Source organism: Mercenaria mercenaria, chromosome 1 (assembly GCF_021730395.1).
Source record: "Mercenaria mercenaria strain notata chromosome 1, MADL_Memer_1, whole genome shotgun sequence".
Classification (NCBI taxonomy): Eukaryota; Metazoa; Mollusca; class Bivalvia; order Venerida; family Veneridae; genus Mercenaria; species Mercenaria mercenaria.
The window spans coordinates 92968444-92989653 of NC_069361.1; the positions used below are offsets into that span (position 1 = coordinate 92968444).

Consider the following 21210-nt stretch of genomic DNA (forward strand, 5'->3'; position numbering starts at 1 on the left):
ATATCATCAAGATGAACATTCTGACCAATTTTCATGAAGATCCCATGAAAAATATGGCCTTTAGAGAGGTCACAAGGTTTTTCTATTATTTGACCTACTGACCTAGTTTTTGATTGCACGTGACCCACTTTCGAATTTGATCTAGATATCATCAAGATGAACATTCAGACCAACTTTCATACAGATCCCATGAAAAATATGGCCTCTAGAGAGGTCACAAGGTTTTTATATTATTTGATCTACTGACCTAGTTTTTGACCGCACGTGACCCACTTTCAATCTTGACCTAGATATCATCAAGATGAACATTCTGACCAATTCTTTGAAGATCCATTCACAAGTATGGCCTCTAGAGAGGTCACAAGGTTTTTCTATTTTTAGACCTACTGACCTAGTTTTTGACCGCATGTGACCCAGTTTCGAACTTGACCTAGATATTATCAAGATGAACACTCAGACCAACTTTCATACAGATCCCATGAAAAATGTGGCCTTTAGAGAGGTCACAAGGTTTTTCTATTATTTGACCTACTGACCTAGTTTTTGATGGCACATGACCCAGTTTCGAACTTGACCTAGATATCATCAAGGTGAACGTTCTGACCAATTTTCATGAAGATCTTGTGAGATATATGGTCTCTAGAGAGGTCACAAGGTTTTTCTATTTTTAGACCTACTGACCTAGTTTTTGAAGACACGTGACCCAGTTTTGAACTTGACCTAGATATCATCAAGGTGAACGTTCTGACCAATTTTCATGAAGATCTTGTGAGATATATGGCCTCTAGAGAGGTCACAAGGTTTTTCTATTTTTAGACCTACTGACCTAGTTTTTGAAGGCACGTGACCCAGTTTCGAACTTGACCTAGATATCATCAAGGTGAACATTCTGACCAATTCTCATAAAGATCTTGTGAAATATGTGGCCTCTAGAGAGGTCACAAGGTTTTTCTATTTTTAGACCTACTGACCTAGTTTTTGAAGGCACCTGACCCAGTTTCAAACTTGACCTAGATATCATCAAGATGAACATTCTGACCAACTTTCATAAACATCCCATGAAAAATGTGACCTCTAGAGTGGTCACAAGCAAAAGTTTACGGACGCACGCACGGACGGACGACGGACACCGCGCGATCACAAAAGCTCACCTTGTCACTTTGTGACAGGTGAGCTAACTAGGGTTGGTACTGATCACTCCTGTGAAGTTCCGTCAAAATCAAGCCAGCAGTTTGACCTGTGAAAGCCAGACATGATTTTTCTATCTTTAGCTCTGGCAGCCATTTTGTGCAGCAGAGCAGAACATGTAAGCGATATGCACAACTAAGCTTGGTACTGATCACACCTGTTAAAATCTGGCCAGCAGTTTGACCTGAGGAAGCTGGACAAGCTTAATGCGGACGGACGGACACTGCAAAGGCAAAAACAATATTGCTCCCCCAACTATGGGGGAAAACATAATTACTGCCTGCTGCTTATTACCTCAGTATAAACCAACATACCTAGATAGTTCCTACATCCTCCAGCATTCACCCTAGAGATCCACTCTCCGACCTCTGCAGTGGCCTCCCAGCGGATCTTGCCCTGTGCCGCCTCCTCCTCATCCAGGGAGTCCGGACCCAAGTTACAGATCTCCAGCTTCTGGAAGTTGTCCTGCCAATCCTGGAAGGACATCCTGTAAAAACAACCTGACATTCTTCAACTACTACTTAGTGCACAGAAAATACTGGATGTTCATGTATTCATCTATAATTGTGTCTCACATGTGGCCAGCTAAAATATTTATATACTTCCACTAGTAGAAACAAATCCCAGTAGCTAAAACTAATTATTGTGCACAATATGGTCAAATGATGCGTATTATTTATCTTACTGCAATTCTGTCTATATGCTGTAGATTTCAACTTTCTTTATATAATATCATACCATTTCCTTTAAGTCAATGGCGAGTTCAAAAAACATATTTGGGTTTATAATTTAACCCTGTATGTACAACCTTCTTTACATCCGCGGGCAACACATCGAGCCCACCAGTTGTCAAAAGGACAAACAGCACCAAGTTTTGACCTCTAAGTATGACCTTGACCTTTAAGGTAAGAGTCTGGGTGTTGCATGTTACACTCTGTCTCATTGAGGCAATAATTTACACCAAATAAAAAAAAGATTGCTTTATGCATGGCAAAGTTACAGTCCGGAAAAGCTCTAAATGACCTTTAACCCTCAAGTGTGACCTTGACTTTTGAGACAGGGACCAGAGGTTTGCGCACAGCACTCTGTCTCAAAAAGGTGAACATCTACGCCAAAGTAAACAAAAGGACCATGATGGTCCTGAATCGCTCACCTCTTCCCACATGACCCAGTTTTAAGCATGACGTCGTTTTTTCTATTATTTGACATAGTGACCTAGTTTTTGAGCTCATGTGACCCAGTTTTGAACTTGACCTAGATATTATCAAGATAAAAATGCTGACCAATTTTCATGAAGATCCATTGAAAAATATGGTCTCTAGAGAGGTCACAAAGTTTTTCTATTATTTGACCTATTGACCAAGTTTTTGAAGGTACGTGACCCTGTTTTGAACTTTACCTAGATAACATCAAGGTGAACATTCTCACTAATTTTCATGAAGATCTCATGAAAAATATGGCCTCTAAAGAGGTCATAAGGTTTTCCTATTTTTATACCTACTGGCCTATTTTTTGACTGCACGTGACCCAGTTTCTAAACTGACCTAGATATCATCAAGGTGAACATTCAGATCAATTTTTATGAAGATCCATTGAAAACTATGGCCTCTAGAGAGGTCAAAAGATTTTTCTAATTTTAGACCTACTGACCTAGTTTTTGATCGCACGTGACCCAATTTCAAACTTGAACTAGATATCATCAAGATGAACATTCAGACCTACTTTAATACAGATCCCATGAAAAGTATGGCCTCTACAGAGGTCACAAGGTTTTTTTTATTATTTGACCTACTGACCTAGTTTTTTAAGGCACGTGACCCATTTTAAACTTGACCTAGATATTATCAAGGTAAACATTCTGACCAATTTTCATGAAGATCCATTCAAGGGTATGGCCTCTAGAGAGGTCACAAGGTTTTTCTACTTCAAGACCTACTGACCTAGTTTTTGACCGCAGTTGACCCAGTTTCAAACTTGACCTATATATCATCAAGATCAACATTCATACCGACTTTCATACAGATCCCATGAAAAATATGGCATTTACAGAGGTCACAACGTTTTTTCATTATTTGACCTACTGACCTACTTTTTGAGGGCACGTGACCCACTTTCAAACCTGACCTAGATATCATCAAGATGAACATTCTGACCAATTTTTATGGAGATCCATTCACAAGTATGGCCTCTAGAGAGGTCACAAGGTTTTTCTATTTTTAGATCTACTGACCTAGTTTAAATCCTAATATCTAAAATAGCCTAGATTTCAGACAAGCATTTTGAACATGTTTTATGTAAATCGGGTAGATCATGAACCAAGTTTTTTTCAAGGACTTGACCTAGTGACATAGTTTGGTGCCACACTTTAGAAACTGACCTAGATTTCATACAGACAAATATTCTGACAAAGATTTATGAAGATCAGGTTGAAGAAGTGGCATTTAGTTCATTGAAATGAGCTAATGACCTAGTTTTTTTTCCCAACTGACCCAGTTACTAATTTATTCTAGATTTAAAACACAAACATTCTGACCAATAGGTCTCATGAAGATCAGGTAGAAAATGTGGCCAGTTTTGAGCTTGAACTAGATAACTAGATTGTGTAGAGACAAACATTCTGACAAAGATATATGATGATCAAGTTGAAAATGTAGTCCATAGAGTGTTCAAAAGGTCTTTCCCATAATCTGACCCTGTAACCTAGTTTCTGACCTAGTGTTCAAAAGGTCTTCCCCATAATCTGACATTGTGATCTAGTTTCTGACCTAACGTAACACAGTTTTGAATTAAATCTAAATTTCATACAGAAAAACACTCTGACAAAGTTTAAAGAATATCAAACAGAAAATGTTGTCTCTGGAGTGTTTATAAGGTTTTTCTATGACGACATTTATTTTCGACCTCGGGTTATCCAGTTTTGAACTTGACCTAGATTTCATAGACACAAATATTCTGATAAACTTTTAAGAAGATCAAACAGAAAATGTGACCTCTAAAGTGTTAACAAGGTTTTTCTATGATTTAACCTAATGCCTTCATTTTTTACCTCTGGTATACAAGTTTTATACTTGACCTACATTTTATAAAGACAAGCATTCTATGAAAGCTTTAAGAAGATCAACTGTAAAATGTTTTTCTATGATTTATTATATGTCCTAGTTTTTGACGTCTGGTAACCCTGTTTGAACCTAGTGTTTATAAAAACAAACATACTTAGGAAGTTTTGTGAAAATCAAACAAAAATGTGGCTTCTAGAGTGTTATCAAGACATTTCTATGATCTGACCTAGCGATCTAGTTTTTGACCTCAGTTAACCAATTTTTAATTCAACCAAGATTTCATACAGACACACATTTTCACAATGTTTCATAAAGTAGAAGCAAAAATGTTGCCACTAGAGTGTTATTAAGAGTTACCTTCTAGTTGACCTAGAGATCTAGTTTTTGACCCCAGATGACCAAGTATCATATTCATCCAATATCTCATTGGGAGTAATATTCTGAGAAAGATTCATTACGACTGGGCTAAATTGTGACCTTTAGAGTGTTAACGGTCAAGGATGCTATGGATCAAGTTAAATGAAGACCTGCCAAGCAGTTCAAGGGAAAAACATGTTTATAAATACATTGTATTTCATTAAAGATGCTAAATGCTCCAATTTGAAGAAATTTTACATAAGATTGTACAAAAATGTTACAGACTATCTAGTTGTACTTACTGCATAATCTGAACCTTCAGTTCAAGTGAGCTAAAATCCATTAATTAGGCAATTTTCTTTACCTTGCCATGGAAACAAAATGGCTGGAAATTTTATCACAAGTCAAAATATTTATAATTTTCTCCTTTTTTATCAAATTTTGAAAAAAAAAATGATTTAAGAAGGCCTTGCAGAGAGAATGAACATTAGTACAACATTGCCTTCCCCATTAAGGAATTTATTTTTCAGTATCCCTCTTCACATTGTAAAATTAAACTAGAAGGAAATTTTGTCACAACAACATATGTCTCCTCCCTATGTATTCTAAGGATGAAATAGGGGCATGTTTGTTGGTATGCAGGAGTTTCATCGAAATCTGTCCAGCAGTTTGACCTGTGAAAGCCCGACACGATTTTTCTGCTTTTAGCTCTGGTGGTCATTTCGTGCAATGAAGCCAAACATGCCAACGATATGCATAACTAGGGTTGTACTGATCACTCCTGTGAAGTTCTGTCAAAATCAAGCCAGCAGTTTGACCTGTGAAAGCCGGAGAAGGTTTTTCTATCTTTAGCTCTGGTGGCCATTATGTGCACAAAGCAGAACGTGTCGGTGATATGCAAAACTAGGGTTGGTACTGATCACTCCTGTGAAGTTCCGTCAAAATCAAGCCAGCAGTTTGACCTGTGAAAGCCAGACATGATTTTTCTATCTTTAGCTCTGGCAGCCATTTTGTGCAGCAGAGCAGAACATGTCAGCGATATGCACAACTAAGCTTGGTACTGATCACACCTGTTAAAATCTGGCCAGCAGTTTGACCTGAGGAAGCTGGACAAGCTTAATGCGGACGGACGGACACTGCAAAGGCAAAAACAATATTTCTCCCCCAACTATGGGGGAAAACATAATTACTGCCTGCTGCTTATTACCTCAGTATAAACAAACATACCTAGATAGTTCCTACATCCTCCAGCATTCACCCTAGAGATCCACTCTCCGACCTCTGCAGTGGCCTCCCAGCGGATCTTGCCCTGTGCCGCCTCCTCCTCATCCAGGGAGTCCGGACCCAAGTTACAGATCTCCAGCTTCTGGAAGTTGTCCTGCCAATCCTGGAAGGACATCCTGTAAAAACAACCTGACATTCTTCAACTACTACTTAGCGCACAGAAAATACTGGATGTGCATGTATTCATCTATAATTGTGTCTCACATGTGGCCAGCTAAAATATTTATATACTTCCACTAGTAGAAACAAATCCCAGTAGCTAAAACTAATTATTGTGCACAATATGGTCAAATGATGCGTATTATTTATCTTACTGCAATTCTGTCTATATGCTGTAGATTTCAACTTTCTTTATATAATATCATACCATTTCCTCTAAGTCAATGGCGAGTTCAAAAAACATATTTGGGTTTATAATTTAACCCTGTATGTACACCCTTCTTTACAACCAGATGCCCGCGGGCAACACGTCGAGCCCACCAGTTGTCAAAAGGACAAACAGCACCAAGTTTTAACCTTTGACCTCTAAGTATGACCTTGACCTTTAAGGTAAGAGTCTGGGGGTTGCATGTGACACTCTGTCTCATTGAGGCAATAATTTTCCCCAAATAAAAAAAGATTGCTTTATGCATGGCAAAGTTACAGTCCGGAAAAGCTCTAAATGACCTTTAACCCCCAAGTGTGACCTTGACTTTTGGGACAGGGACCAGAGGTTGCGCACAGCACTCTGTCTCAAAAAGGTGAACATCTACGCCAAAGTAAACAAGAGGACCATGATGGTCCTGAATCGCTCACCTCTTCCCACATGACCCAGTTTTGAGCATGACGTCGTTTTTTCTATTATTTGACATAGTGACCTAGTTTTTGAGCTCATGTGACCCAGTTTTGAACTTGACCTAGATATTATCAAGATAAAAATGCTGACCAATTTTCATGAAGATCCATTGAAAAATATGGTCTCTAGAGAGGTCACAAAGTTTTTCTATTATTTGACCTATTGACCAAGTTTTTGAAGGTACATGACCCTGTTTTGAACTTTACCTAGATATCATCAAGGTGAACATTCTCACTAATTTTCATGAAGATCTCTTGAAAAATATGGCCTCTAGAGAGGTCATAAGGTTTTTCTATTTTTATACCTACTGGCCTATTTTTTGACTGCACGTGACCCAGTTTCTAAACTGACCTAGATATCATCAAGGTGAACATTCAGATCAATTTTTATGAAGATCCATTGAAAAATATGGCCTCTAGAGAGGTCAAAAGATTTTTCTAATTTTAGACCTACTGACCTAGTTTTTGACCGCAGTTGACCCAATTTCAAACTTGAACTAGATATCATCAAGATGAACATTCAGACCAACTTTAATACAGATCCCATGAAAAGTATGGCCTTTACAGAGGTCACAAGGTTTTTTTTATTATTTGACCTACTGACCTAGTTTTTTAAGGCACGTGACCCATTCCAAACTCGACCTAGATATCATCAAGGTGAACATTCTGACCAATTTTCATGAAGATCCATTCAAGGGTATGGCCTCTAGAGAGGTCACAAGGTTTTTCTATTTCAAGACCTACTGACCTAGTTTTTGACCGCAGTTGACCTAAATATCATCAAGATCAACATTCAGACCAACTTTCATACAGATCCCATGAAAAATATGGCATTTAGAGAGGTCACAACGTTTTTTCATTATTTGACCTACTGACCTACTTTTTGAGGGCACGTGACCCACTTTCAAACCTGACTTAGATATCATCAAGATGAACATTCTGACCAATTTTTATGGAGATCCATTCACAAGTATGGCCTCTAGAGAGGTCACAAGGTTTTTCTATTTTTAGATCTACTGACCTAGTTTTTGACCGCACATGACCCTGTTTCGAACTTGACCTAGATATCATCAAGATAAACATTCAGACCAACTTTCATACAGATCCCATGAAAAATATGGCATCTAGAGAGGTCATAAGGTTTTTCTATTATTTGACCTACTGACCTAGTTTTTAAAGGCACGTGACCCACTTTTGAACTTGATCTAGATATTATCAAGATGAACATTCAGACCAACTTTCATACAGATCCCATGAAAAATATGGCCTCTACAGAGGTCACAAGGTTTTTCTATTATTTGACCTACTGACCTAGTTTTTGATGGCACGTGGCCCACTTTCGAACTTGATCTAGATATCATCAAGGTGAACATTCTAACCAATTTTCATGAAGATCTCATGAAATATATGGCCTCTAGAGAGGTCACAAGGTTTTTCTATTTTTAGATCTACTGACCTAGTTTTTGAGGGCACGTGAACCAGTTTCAAACTTGACCTAGATATCATCAAGATGAACATTCAGACCAACTTTCATACAGATCCCATGAAAAATATGGCATCTAGAGAGGTCATAAGGTTTTTCTATTATTTGACCTACTGACCTAGTTTTTGAAGGCACGTGACCCACTTTTGAACTTGATCTAGATATTATCAAGATGAACATTCAGACCAACTTTAATACAGATCCCATGAAAAATATGGCCTCTACAGAGGTCACAAGGTTTTTCTATTATTTGACCTACTGACCTAGTTTTTGATGGCACGTGGCCCACTTTCGAACTTGATCTAGATATCATCAAGGTGAACATTCTGACCAATTTTCATGAAGATCTCATGAAATATATGGCCTCTAGAGAGGTCACAAGGTTTTTCTATTTTTAGACCTTCTGACCTAGTTTTTGAGGGCACGTGAACCAGTTTCAAACTTGACCTAGATATCATCAAGATGAACATTCAGACCAACTTTCATACAGATCCCATGAAAAATATGGCCTTTAGAGGGGTCACAAGGTTTTTCTATTATTTGACCTACTTACCTAGTTTTTGAAGGCACATGACCCAGTTTCGAACTTGATCTAGATATCATCAAGATGAACGTTCTGACCAATTTTCATGAAGATCTTGTGAAATATATGGCCTCTAGAGAAGTCACAAGGTTTTTCTATATTTAGAACTACTGACCTAGTTTTTGAGGGCACGTGACCCAGTTTCGAACTTGACCTACATATCATCAAGATGAACATTCTGACCAACTTTCATAAAGATCCCACAAAAAATGTGACCTCTAGAGTGGTCACAAGCAAAAGTTTACGGACGCACGGACGGACAGACACCGCACAATCACAAAAGCTCACAGGTGAGCTAAAAAGATTGCTCCCTACTTATCAAAAGTTACAGCCTGGACAAGCTCTTAAATGACCAATGACCCCTAATAGGAACCTGGGGTTTGCACAAGACATTCCTTCTCATTGAGTTAAACATTCATGCCAAATATAAACAAGATTCCTCAATGCATGTCAAAGTTATGGGCCGGACAAGATTTGACATGACCTTTGACCTGCAACAGTGACCTTGACCTTTAGTTAGGAACCTGAGGTTTATGTATGTCACTGCAACTCACTGAAAATAACATTCATGCCAAACATAAACAAGGTTGCTCCATGCATTCCAAAGTTATGGTCCGGACAAACAAATCCGGACAGACGAGTCACTGAAATAATATAGGGGCCATTTCTTTTGTTATTTTCTTTTGTTGTACAGGGGGCCCTGGCCCTATAATCTATTGTTGATTAAGCTGGCCCTCTCTATCTTTTAAGTTGCTCGGACGGACGCACATACACCGAACAACAATTTGGACAACTATGTCTTCGCATCTGCAAGCAGGCTTAAAAAAAATCACAGGTGCATGACAAATAAAATCTTTGGTTTAATCTTTCCAAAGTACACTTGCTCCAAATATAGGTCAAACTGCACCAGTTCCCAAATAATCAAGGTGGTTTTGCAGATGTATTTCAAAATTAAAGCATTTGTTTCGATGATTTTGACCTCAAACTTGTAATTGACCAATGAAAGGGCTGCATTCTAAAGCTGGTTCTTGTCTCAGAACTCAATGACATGATTAGAAGTCTCTGGGATCGTGAATTCTATTGATGTCAATGCTGCATTCAGAGACTGGGCTCAAAACTATGATTTATAATCACGTCTCTAAACTTGGTAGAAAACACTTCCTACTGACTAGCCCTAGCAAACTAATGAACTTTTACATCGTAGTTTCAAATGATTACCAGAACTCTCCATCATCATCAAAGGTGAGTCCAAGGCTCTGTTTCTCTTCATCTGGGATGTACCTCCACTCTGCTGACCTGAAATATACACCAAACATTGCTGTTGCCTGTTCCATATTGTTATGTAAGCTTGAGGTCTACAACAGCCATGCTCTCTACTGCTTGTATGCAGAATTGTTTGTAATTTGGAGAAAAGTTGCCAATAATTGCTCAATGTACTGACGAGGAAGAAGGGATGTTCTGATTATCTAAACATTTCTTATTGTTATTTGTGCCTCTCTGATACAGTGGCATTTATGCACTAAACACATCATTGTGATTTCCATTGCATCACATAAAAAAGCAAACACAGGTACTGCATACTTCTGTGTTTTCAATCAAAGGAAAAGTATTTGCTAAATAGGACACCATTCAGAACTACAATCAACTGCTTAATGGTTTTTTTTAGTAATCTACCTACTAATTACACAGCTTGGAATTACAAGTATATTTTGTTAGTTATATTTTTTACATACACAACTGAATGATTTGTGTAAGGTCATGTCAGGTAAATCTGCCTGGGAAAACTGGTCTTTACATCAACTTATTTTTTGTCTTGAAACAGAGTAACACCATTCTAGTAATAGATAATATTTCAGCCTGTGATGTCAGCTGTCTTTTAGAAGTTTCGCTTTCTTCTGTTTCAGACACAATATAGACCAAATGAAAACTTTCCAGCATCAATTGTGGTGCGAGTGGGTTGGGTTTTTGATGGCAAATCGACACAAAATGGTCAATCGTGGAGTGCCTCTAGGAATCATTTCAGGTACTGCAAGGTACTTTGGTAGAACCCTGACATTCTGCAACCCAGCCAGATAGTTTCCAATCATAAAAGAGTTCTGCATTCCTGTGACACCAGTATGAGAAAAATGACTGAAAATCAACCACTTGACCCCTTCCATTTCTCAGTAAAATGAATTAAACATATTCCCATCATTTAAGGTGTTTTTACTTCTACAAACAATTCTTTCTGCTTCCCTTCCTTAAATAGAAATCTCAATTCAACCATAAATGTTTTCAAAAACATAATTGTAGTTAATCTCACTTCCTTCAAGATCCTGCTTAAAACATGCCCAACTAAAGAATTACTAGCCCAGAACCAGTCATTTCTCAATGTGGCATTTCAGGTTTATTTACGTTTAAACAATAAAATATCAGATGAGGTCAGAATACTTACTCATCACTCCATGCTCCTTTCCATTCACTCTCATTACCCCATGGGTTCCGGACTCGTACCAGCGGGATCTTACCACTCACTTTAGGTGTTTGAATCTCAACCTTGAATAGCAAAGTACATTTTGATGCATTAAATCTTACCCTACAAAATTTCTATAATGAACATGTCCATCTTTCAATTTGGACAGTACCATTATCTGTTAAAAGGGGTGCATACCAGAAAGGTATTGACTGAATTGTGAATAGTGCAGGTCATGATCAGACTGCACGGTTGTGCAGGCTGATCATGATCTGCACTTGTTGCAAAGGCAGTATCAATCGTGTCCAGCATGATAAGGGTTAAACATTCAGTTACTTTCAATAGGTAATTTTTGCTTCACTTTTAGTGTGTCATATTTCAGACAACAGAATTTGGTTGCTTTTTGGAGAGAATTCTGGGTCAAATTCATGAGTATTTAGAGCTTGGGTGTAGCTCTGTTCTGTAATATATTAGTGAAAATTCAACCCTCACAACTATCACTCAATCTTAAGTATATCTCTCGGTAAATCATAATTGCTGATGTGTTAATTTATTTACAATATTTAGAAAATATAGGATATAATTAACACTGAAAAAAAACTGGCTAAAAGTCAATAACTATAAATATAACATTAACAAGATATTATGTAACTTCCCTTTAATAACAAGAAGTAGTTTACGAAACCTTGAGACGAAGATTCGACAGTATTTCAACTACCTGAATAAAGATAACACCTCAGGGGTGCTACAAGGGGCGAAATTGGAGTGAAGAGATATGAGAGAACCTAAGAAACAGTAAGCAAAATAAATGTGTGAGAAATGTAAAATAAGACTGTGGCAGGGCGTGGGGGCCAGAAATATAGGATTATATAGGTTGCTTATAATGAAGAAAACAAGTCAGACAAGTGTTTTATCCTCCTCCACCACCTACCAGCACTCTCTTTTATTAAACATAAAATACAAAGGAACAGAAAAAGTGGCTACTTTTATGATTTTAAACAAATAACATTTTAACATATATCTTACTTTCATTATCTTACTTTCATAATAAACTATTAATTCACCAACAGACAAAACTTTACCAATACCGGTACTCAAATCAGTTTAACAGGGAATTAGGCAAACCAAGCCATATTGCTAACAACATATATCAGTACATTGTTAATACAAGTATAAAATGTTGAAGAATTTGTCTCAGTCCAGCATTATCACACTTTGTCAGTTTTGCACAATGTACAGTGACCATAAGAGTCACTCTTCCCCTTGACACACCATAATTTCAGTTCATGTCCATTGCCATCTACTTCTGATAGCCACCTATCTCGAAACTGACTCTTATTAGCAGGCATTATGAGGCTTAATTATGAAACATTAAGGTTTGTTTATTCTGAAAACAAAATAAAAACATGTGCATTTCCTATTCACATTTTTATACATGAAAGCTTTAAGAAATGGAAAATATTCCAATTGAAAAAAGAACTTCCATTACTTAAAGCTTTCCTAAAGCTGGGCTGGGCAGGGTTGCTACACCTGAAAGGAATACAAATTTCAATGCCTAAAAGGTAACAGCATATTTATAAACTCAATTATAGAATTACTTCTTTTTTAATGGTTTGAATGACCTTTGTATTCCTTGCTTACCACAAAATTTCCAGATTATAGGTATTTATAGGTATTTTGGCAAAATATAGGATTTTATAGGTTATTATAGGTAGAGGGCTAAAATATAGGAAAATATAGGTAAATATAGGTAACTTGACGCCCTGCTATGGTGTGGGGTGGGGGGAGGGAGTGGGACAGTAGAATTAGAGGAGGTGGAAGAAACTATCAGACAGACAGTATCTGACCCCAATGACCTTGACCTTTCCAATACCTGACCCTTAACTACCAAATGTCCTTCCTTTACCAAGACCAACCCTTATGTGAAGTTTGATGATAACAGGGGTAGTAGTGAGGAAGATATAGTCAAGGCAATTACAACAGCCCTCCTTATTCTTAGAGATGTGGAGTTGCAAATTATTCTATTATTACCTGTTAACCCATAAATCTAATAGCTCATATACTAGTTGAATGCCTAATGTAAACTTATGAATACACAAGTATTTAGCTTGTGGCAATCTTCTCAATCTTCACTCATGCAGTTAATAGAACTTAACTCATTTATATCTTGCTTATCAGAAGTGTTTAAAGCAAGCAACTTCTTCAATAAATAAATATACAAACATTTATTTAAGCCTGGCCAGTCTTAAACTGGTAAACTTAATTATTAATCACTGTAAACTCATGCAATCATGTACCTATGGATTCATCTATTTCATAATGTTTTTGAGAATTTCTACCCCCTTTTATTAAAGTACAAAATAAAAGTCATACATGATTTTAAAGGTCTCTGTGGGTGGTAGGAGAAAATTTTCCAGTTATGAAGATGATTAAATATATTATTATTATGTTGTAGTCAGATCTGTTTCAGAAGAACCTATCTTATGTGTTAAATATACATGTAAAGTAAAAAAATAAAAGGTAACGGTAGATTTCCTGGAAACATAGAGCACCCCAAACACAGCCACAGAGAATCACACATAGCAAACTCAGTTTAACAGAAATCTCGGTTATAAGGTCCTTGTTTATCTGGCCTGATTTTTGCCGCATACAAATTTATATTTTACACAAAACAGCATGGATATAAAGAACTTGAATATTGCGAAAATTGGTTATGAGTAATTTCTTTTTCCCAAGCTGACATTTTTGCTTGTTTATAACAAACTTATTCTGTAATTTCAAGATTCGCTGCAAATGTGCAACACACTTAAGTATGCAAATTCATAAGTTTGTTGCTAAATGTGTGACAACTTGGGTTATTTTATGATGAAATGACGTGTATTTTGAATAATTACAATCATTCATTCCACTGCTTTTGAGTGAGTGAGCTGCACCCACTCATGTCATTGTAAATGATTTCATCACTCTAGTAGAAATATTTTTAAGACATAAAATTATGAAACACAAACTATTATGCACTTTTATATGTATTTTCACTAAGTGAAGAACAACAACTCTGGCTTAGCTGAGTGTAATCCCAAAAAGAGCACTAAATGCACAACTTCTATATTAATCCTCTAATGTTTTATGACTCAAGGTTAAGTACATTTTGATATACATGGGACACAAACTTTTATTTTCTGACAAAGTCAAGGGCTATAACTCTGCTCTTGCAAAGTGAAATAAAAAAAAAACTCAGGTGCACAAATTCACATGCTGGGTAATACACCTTCAAGGTTTTTGAAAAAAATGCGAAACAAACTTGAATGCCCTTTATGCATATTCTTGACAATCAAGGGCCATAACTCTGACTGACAGAAATCTAGAACAAAAACTTCAGTGCATAAATTCACATGCTGAATAATATTTCTATGATGTTTCATGACCCTTTGTCAAATACTTTATGAAATATGTGCAAGGCACAAACTTTTATGCCCTTTTAAACATATTTGGCCATAAGGTTGAGTGATACCATTAAATCCATAGGTGCACAACTTCACATGCTGAATAATATTCCTGTAATGTTTCATAAACCTGTGTCAAATACTTTTTGAGATACATGCTACACAAACTTAGGCCCTTTTTATGCATATTTAGAACTAAGTAAAGGGCCATAACTCAGGTCTGGCTGTGTGAAGTCTAAATTAAAACATAAGGTGCACAACCTCCTATGCTGATTAACAATCCTGTGACGTTTGATGACTCTGGATAAAATACTTTTTGAGATATGCATGACACAAATTTGGACAGATTGACAACAAGGGCAACTCTAAGTGCCCCTAAAAAATTTTGGAGGGCAAAAACATACATCATCACCTCTCAATGTCATTGTGCGAGTACCTAACACAGCATTTATAATTAGCATATATATTAACTTTAAACTATTTTTAAGTGAGATAAAGCTACTATCACATGAATATACATTAATGTTATTAGTCATGTGTTTTTATAACAAGAGATAATCATCTAAATATAAATTTATCAAAGCAGCTAGTTGACAGTAGACACACTTCACATGGAGGTAATCAAACAAAACATGAATCAATGTACTAAGTTATTACGAATACTGAAAAAATGAACTGGAATAGAACAAGAGCTGTCCGTAAGACAGCCAAGCTCGACTATTCGAAATATTGTCACAGAAGCAGGAAATTATTACCCAAAATGTTAAATATCAAAAGAGTTTTAAGTTCGAAACGGGACATAATTTGACTAAAATGCATATCAGAGTTATGGGACTTGATGCTATCAACTAGTTTAATAACCCCGAAGAAACATGTTAAGTTTCAATTCCATATCTGCATTAGTTTTGGAGATAGTAACTTGCATGTAAAACTTTAACCAGAATTTTCTAAGTCCAAAAGGGGGCATAATTTGCTCAAAATACATGTTAAGAGTTATGGAACTTGACCAGTGAGGTTGGTAACTGACCTAGAAAAAGAATAAATAAGTTTCAAAGCTATATGCCTTTTGGTAATAGCTGTATGTACTTGCACGCAAAACTTTAACCAGGATTTTCTAAGTCCAAAAGGGGGCATAATTTGCCCAAAATACAAGTCAGAGTTATGGGACTTGATTCTATCAACTAGTTTTATAACCCCCAAGACACATGTGAAGTTTCAATTTAATATCTGCATTAGTTTTGGAGATAGTAACTTGCATGTAAAACTTTAACCAGGATTTTCTAAGTCCAAAAGGGGGCATAATTTGCTCAAAATACATGTCAGAGTTATGGGACTTGGCCAGTGAGGTAGGTAATTGATCTAGAAAAAGAAAAAATAAGTTTCAAATCAATATGCCTTTTAGTAATAGCTGTATGTACTTGCACGCAAAACTTTAACCAGAATTTTCTAAGTCCAAAAGGGGGCATAATTTGGCCAAAATACATGTCAGAGTTATGGGACTTGACCCAGTGAGGTAGGTAATTGATCTAGAAAAAGAAAAAATAAGTTTCAAATCTATATGCCTTTTAGTAATAGCTGTATGTACTTGCACGCAAAACTTTAACCAAAATTTTCTAAGTACAAAAGGGGGCATAATTTGGCCAAAATGAAGGTCAGAGTTATGGGACTTGGTGCTATCAACTAGTTTTATAACCCCGAAGACACATGTGAAGTTTCAATTCAATATCTGCATTAGTTTTGGAGATAGTAACTTGCATGTAAAACTTTAACCAGAATTTTCTAAGTCCAAAAGGGGGCATAATTTGCTCAAAATACATGTTAGAGTTATGGAACTTGACCCAGTGAGGTTGGTAATTGACCTAGAAAAAGAATAAATAAGTTTCAAAGCTATATGCCTTTAAATGATAGCTGTATGTACTTGCATGCAAAAACTTAACCAAGGTGTGACGCCGACGCCGACGCCGACGCCGACGCCAGGGTGAGTAGAATAGCTAGACTATTCTTCGAATAGTCGAGCTAAAAATCAGAATTAAATCAATGTTTTCAAGTAACAATATGATTCAGGGACCATTTTTTGATCTTATACAATGAAACTACAATGATCAATGCCTTCTTATTTCTTTTTTGTCTTCTAATAGTCTTCTAATACGGTAACTTACCAGTTTAACACTGGTGACAGAGTACGCATGTCCCATTACCAAACCATTATCTAATATAGCCTCTAGTTGGCTCGGATCAGCCTGCAATTAAAAAACATTGACAATTCATCATACCTTTCCTTCTATAATTTTCTGTTTCATAATTTAAAATATAACAAAAAGTTTATCTAACATTTTATTTCTCTTACTTCTCCTTTGTCATATAAACCATTTTGTTCTATCCATTTACAGCAACAACAAAAAGTCTTTACGAAGTGGTGGGTTTCGAACTCCAAGAGTCTTGATATCATATCATTACCTGACACCAGACCTGGCTTATCCAAGGAAGATCATTCAGTGGCCTTTACTAAAGGTCAAGTTAAAATGATTTATTTTGAAGTAAACACTGATAGTATAATAGTTCAATGCACTTACATCAATAGAACAGCCCATAAGGGAGCCACGTGCATGGGCCTTCATCATAATGGTGAGGAGGTTTTTAGGGGCTTTCTGTAGGTCTATGGACTCAGTGACACCACCCGTGAAGTCCTCCATGGCCTCGCTGGTACTGCCTCCCTTCAGACATTCATAGGATCCATTCAACCTGAATAAAATTGATAATAAATACATTTGACAGCACTGTGGTGTTTTGTTCTATGCCCCAGGTTATAGGTCCAAATCCCTCTAGTGTGATGATTTTCAGAATAATTTACACAACAAAGCTGACAAAAATTAGTATCAATCATATAGTTCACAACAGTTCAGACTGTGTTTATCAACTTGTGTTCACATTTAATATCTTTTTATCCCATTTCTTTTGACAAATAATTAACCCGATACCGGTATTTTAACATGTAAAAGGAGAATGCCAAGTCACAATATATGTCTGTCGCAGCAAATTAATTTTGACTTTTTAAAATACTCTTGTCATTGTTATTGAGCAGTCAATATTTTCAATTTAGATTAATTCAAGGGACATAACTCTGAAGATACTTATCAAAACTGGATGGTTATCAAAACTGATTTAGATTTTACAGAGTTAAGCAGTATGGAAAATACTGTCACTGCTAATTTTCACAATTTAATAAACTTAAGGGCCATAACCCTACAGATACTCAAATCATGCCGAGTATCAAACCTGACCAAGATTTTATAGAGATACAAAGTCTAGTACTAGAGTAGATGATTTTGAGTACAATCAAGGCCAATCTAGCTGGTTATCATATTTAGCTGAGGCATTATGCCCATAAACATTCTCAGTTTGGTGCAAAATGGACAAGAAATGCAGACACTGTCAATTTTAACAATTCTGTGAAATTTAAAAAAAGCCGCACCTCCAGAGCCATAGGGACAATCTGCCTGACTTTTCAACATGGACGATATATTATGCCATACAAATTCTGACCAAGTTTGGTGAACACTGGATAAAAACTGTTCAAGTTAAGAGAGCGGACAACTTTTGTGGACACAGACTGCCATCAATGATCCCATAATACCATATTTTGTGATTCACAGGCATGTACTATAATGAACAACACTAGTTTTTCAATTAAATACCTGTCCTGTTGACTTTTATTTTACAAAATATTATTTGTGTCAGGTATATTTTTAGGTATTGATGGAGAAAAGGATAGAATGTCCATTTAAAAGCAATATGGCTGGCTCCTTCACACAACAGAAGACTAAACAGCGGCAAGGCTTTGAACAACAACTACGAGGCAACTAAATGAAATCTTCTGATCCTTTCCAAGTAAACTTCTACAAATAACTGCCAAAAATAAATCTCAAAACCTGAAATTTCAATAGTATGATAGTACCACATAATGTTCTGTAACAAATATCACAACAGGATAACTTTTGATTGTCCCTTATATGGGTAAATACATTTTTTCGTGATTTACTGAAATATGATTTAACTGGGTCTGGTTATTTCACTGTAGTATCAAGTATCAAACATTGCTATGGAACTACAAATTGGGTAAAATTTGGCTAAACCCATTGAAAAAACATGAAATAAAGCAAAAATGTTTGTTTCAAATATAAGATAAAAATGTTTTTTTAACTTGTAGACTCTAGAAATTTGCTTCTTGTGTAACTTTAATTGTAAGAATATGGCTCTTAGGAGAAACAAAAACAAAACATGCTGTCTAACTATTATATTTTTAAATATGAGCCGGCTCATGAGTAATCCTACAATTTGTGGTTTAGCGCAACCCTGCATGGATCCAGACCAGCCTGCCATCCGCACAGGTTCTGGTTCAGGATCCATGCTTTTTGCTTTCAAAGCCTATTGCAATTAGAGAAAACGTTTAGTGAATAGCATGGATCTTGAATCAGACTGCACATGATGGCAGGCTGGTCTAGGGATCATGCTGGTGCAAAAGCAACTATGTTGATTTTCTCATGGCACGGCTCATATCACTTAAACACTTTCCTTAAAGTATTTCTCTAATGTGTAATGATAAAGCAGTTATGATATTGATCCTATAAATATTTGATAACTAGAATATTATTACACAGGTAATGTAAATAAAAACAGTTTTATTTGCTTTCAAGATTTTATGTAACAATCATTAGAGCAAAACGAAGTCGATATCGCAGCAACATTGATCTACAATCTCTACTGATACCTTTATCACTACTGTGCCAGTAGATACACAACAATGCAGCTTGCAGACAATTATTGAGACAGGTATGCGCTACAGTGGACTGTCTAACTTATACATGTATAGTCTAATCAGCAGAGATGGTTGTTCTTTTTTCAAATTAAACTGAAAGCCAAGGACTGAACTTCACATACAATTACATATGTAGGACTACTGGCTACTGCTACTCAAAAAGAAACATCAGTATAATCATCTCCAGGGATGTGATTGCTCACTGGCAAATAAAACAAGAGGGCCAAGATGGCCCTAGGTCGCCTCAACTAAGAAACACTCCATAACATGTAAAACAGTTGACATATAGTGATTTCATGGAAACAAATATTCTGACCATTTTTCATTAAGATTGGACCAAAAAAATGGTCTCTTGAGATTATAAACAAGATTTTCTTAGTTATGACCTAGTTTTTGACCCTAGATGACCCAAGTTTCAAACTCGACTAGATTTCTTTTCAAGGCATAATCATTTGACCAAAATTCATTGAGATCAACTGAAAAATATAGCCTCTATCACATAGTAGTTTGTTCTTTGATTTGACAAGTGACCTAGTTTTTGACCTCAGATGACATATTCAAATTCGACCTAGATTTCATTAAGGCAATTCAACTGATCAAATTTCATAAAAATCAATTGAAAAAAAAACAGTTCTCTATCGCTAAACAAGATTTTTCTTTAGTTTGAACTAGTGATAGTTTTTTGGACCTCAGATAACCCATATTCAAAACGACTAGATTTCATCAAGGCAATCACCTGACCAAATTTATGAAGATCAATGAAAATACATCCTTATTGCATACACATGTTTTCTTCGATTTGACCTTGTGACCTTAGTTTCTGACCCCAGATGACCCATTTTCGAATCGGCCTATATTTTATTAAGGTAATCTTCTGGCTAAATTTCATGAGTTCCAGTTGAAAAAATACAGCCTCTATTGCTTACACAAGGTTTTTCTTTGATTTGCCCTTGTGACCTAGTTTTTTGACCCCAGATGACCCATTTTTTTTTTTTTTGAACTTGGTCAGAATTTCATCATGGTTATATTCTGACCAAAATTCAGGAAGATCAATTGAAATTTACAGCCGCTATCGCATACAAAAGTGGTTTTTACGTGGTATCGACTAGTGACCTGTTTTGACCCCAGATGTCCCATTTTTCGAACTCGGCCTAGATTTTCATCAAGGATATCATTCTGGACCAAAAAATTCAGAAGATCAATTGAAAAATACCGCCTATATCGCATTAACACAAAGGTTTTTCTTTGATTTGGACCTAGGACCTAGTATTTGACCGAGATGACCCCTTTTTCAATACTCGGCCTAGATTTATCAAGGCATCATTCTGACCAAAATTCTTGAAGATCATTGAAAAATTAAAGGACTCTATCGCTTACTCAAGGTTGTTCTTTGATTTGACTTAGTGGACTAGTTTTTTGACCCGAGATGACCCCATTTTCGAACTTGGCCTAGATTCATCAAGGTTATCATTTCTGACCAAGATTCATTAAGAAGAATTGAAAAAATACAGCCTATATCGCATACACAAGGTTTTTCTTTGGAGTTGACCTGTGACCTAGTAGTTTTTGACCCGAGATGACCCATTTTCGACCTCGGCCTAGATTTCTTCAAGGCATCATTCTGACCAATATTCATGAAGATTAATGAAAAATACGCCCTTCTATCGCTTACACAAGGTTTTTCTTTGATTTGACCTAGTGGACCTAGTTT

The 21210-nt window shown here is 36.3% G+C and overlaps 1 protein-coding gene across 1 annotated transcript in view; it reads right to left on the reverse strand.

The window, feature by feature from the left end:
- Window positions 1–21210, reverse strand: part of LOC123530255 (calpain-B-like) — a 242053-nt gene that overhangs the window by 41813 nt on the left and 179030 nt on the right. Inside the window, exons 6-10 of the mRNA XM_053517603.1 lie at window positions 17257–17425; window positions 16843–16923; window positions 11223–11323; window positions 10007–10084; window positions 5832–6004 (exon numbers count right to left, since the gene is read on the reverse strand). Of these exons, the coding sequence (XP_053373578.1) occupies window positions 5832–6004; window positions 10007–10084; window positions 11223–11323; window positions 16843–16923; window positions 17257–17425 (602 nt within the window). The remainder of the gene's footprint in view (window positions 1–5831; window positions 6005–10006; window positions 10085–11222; window positions 11324–16842; window positions 16924–17256; window positions 17426–21210) is intronic.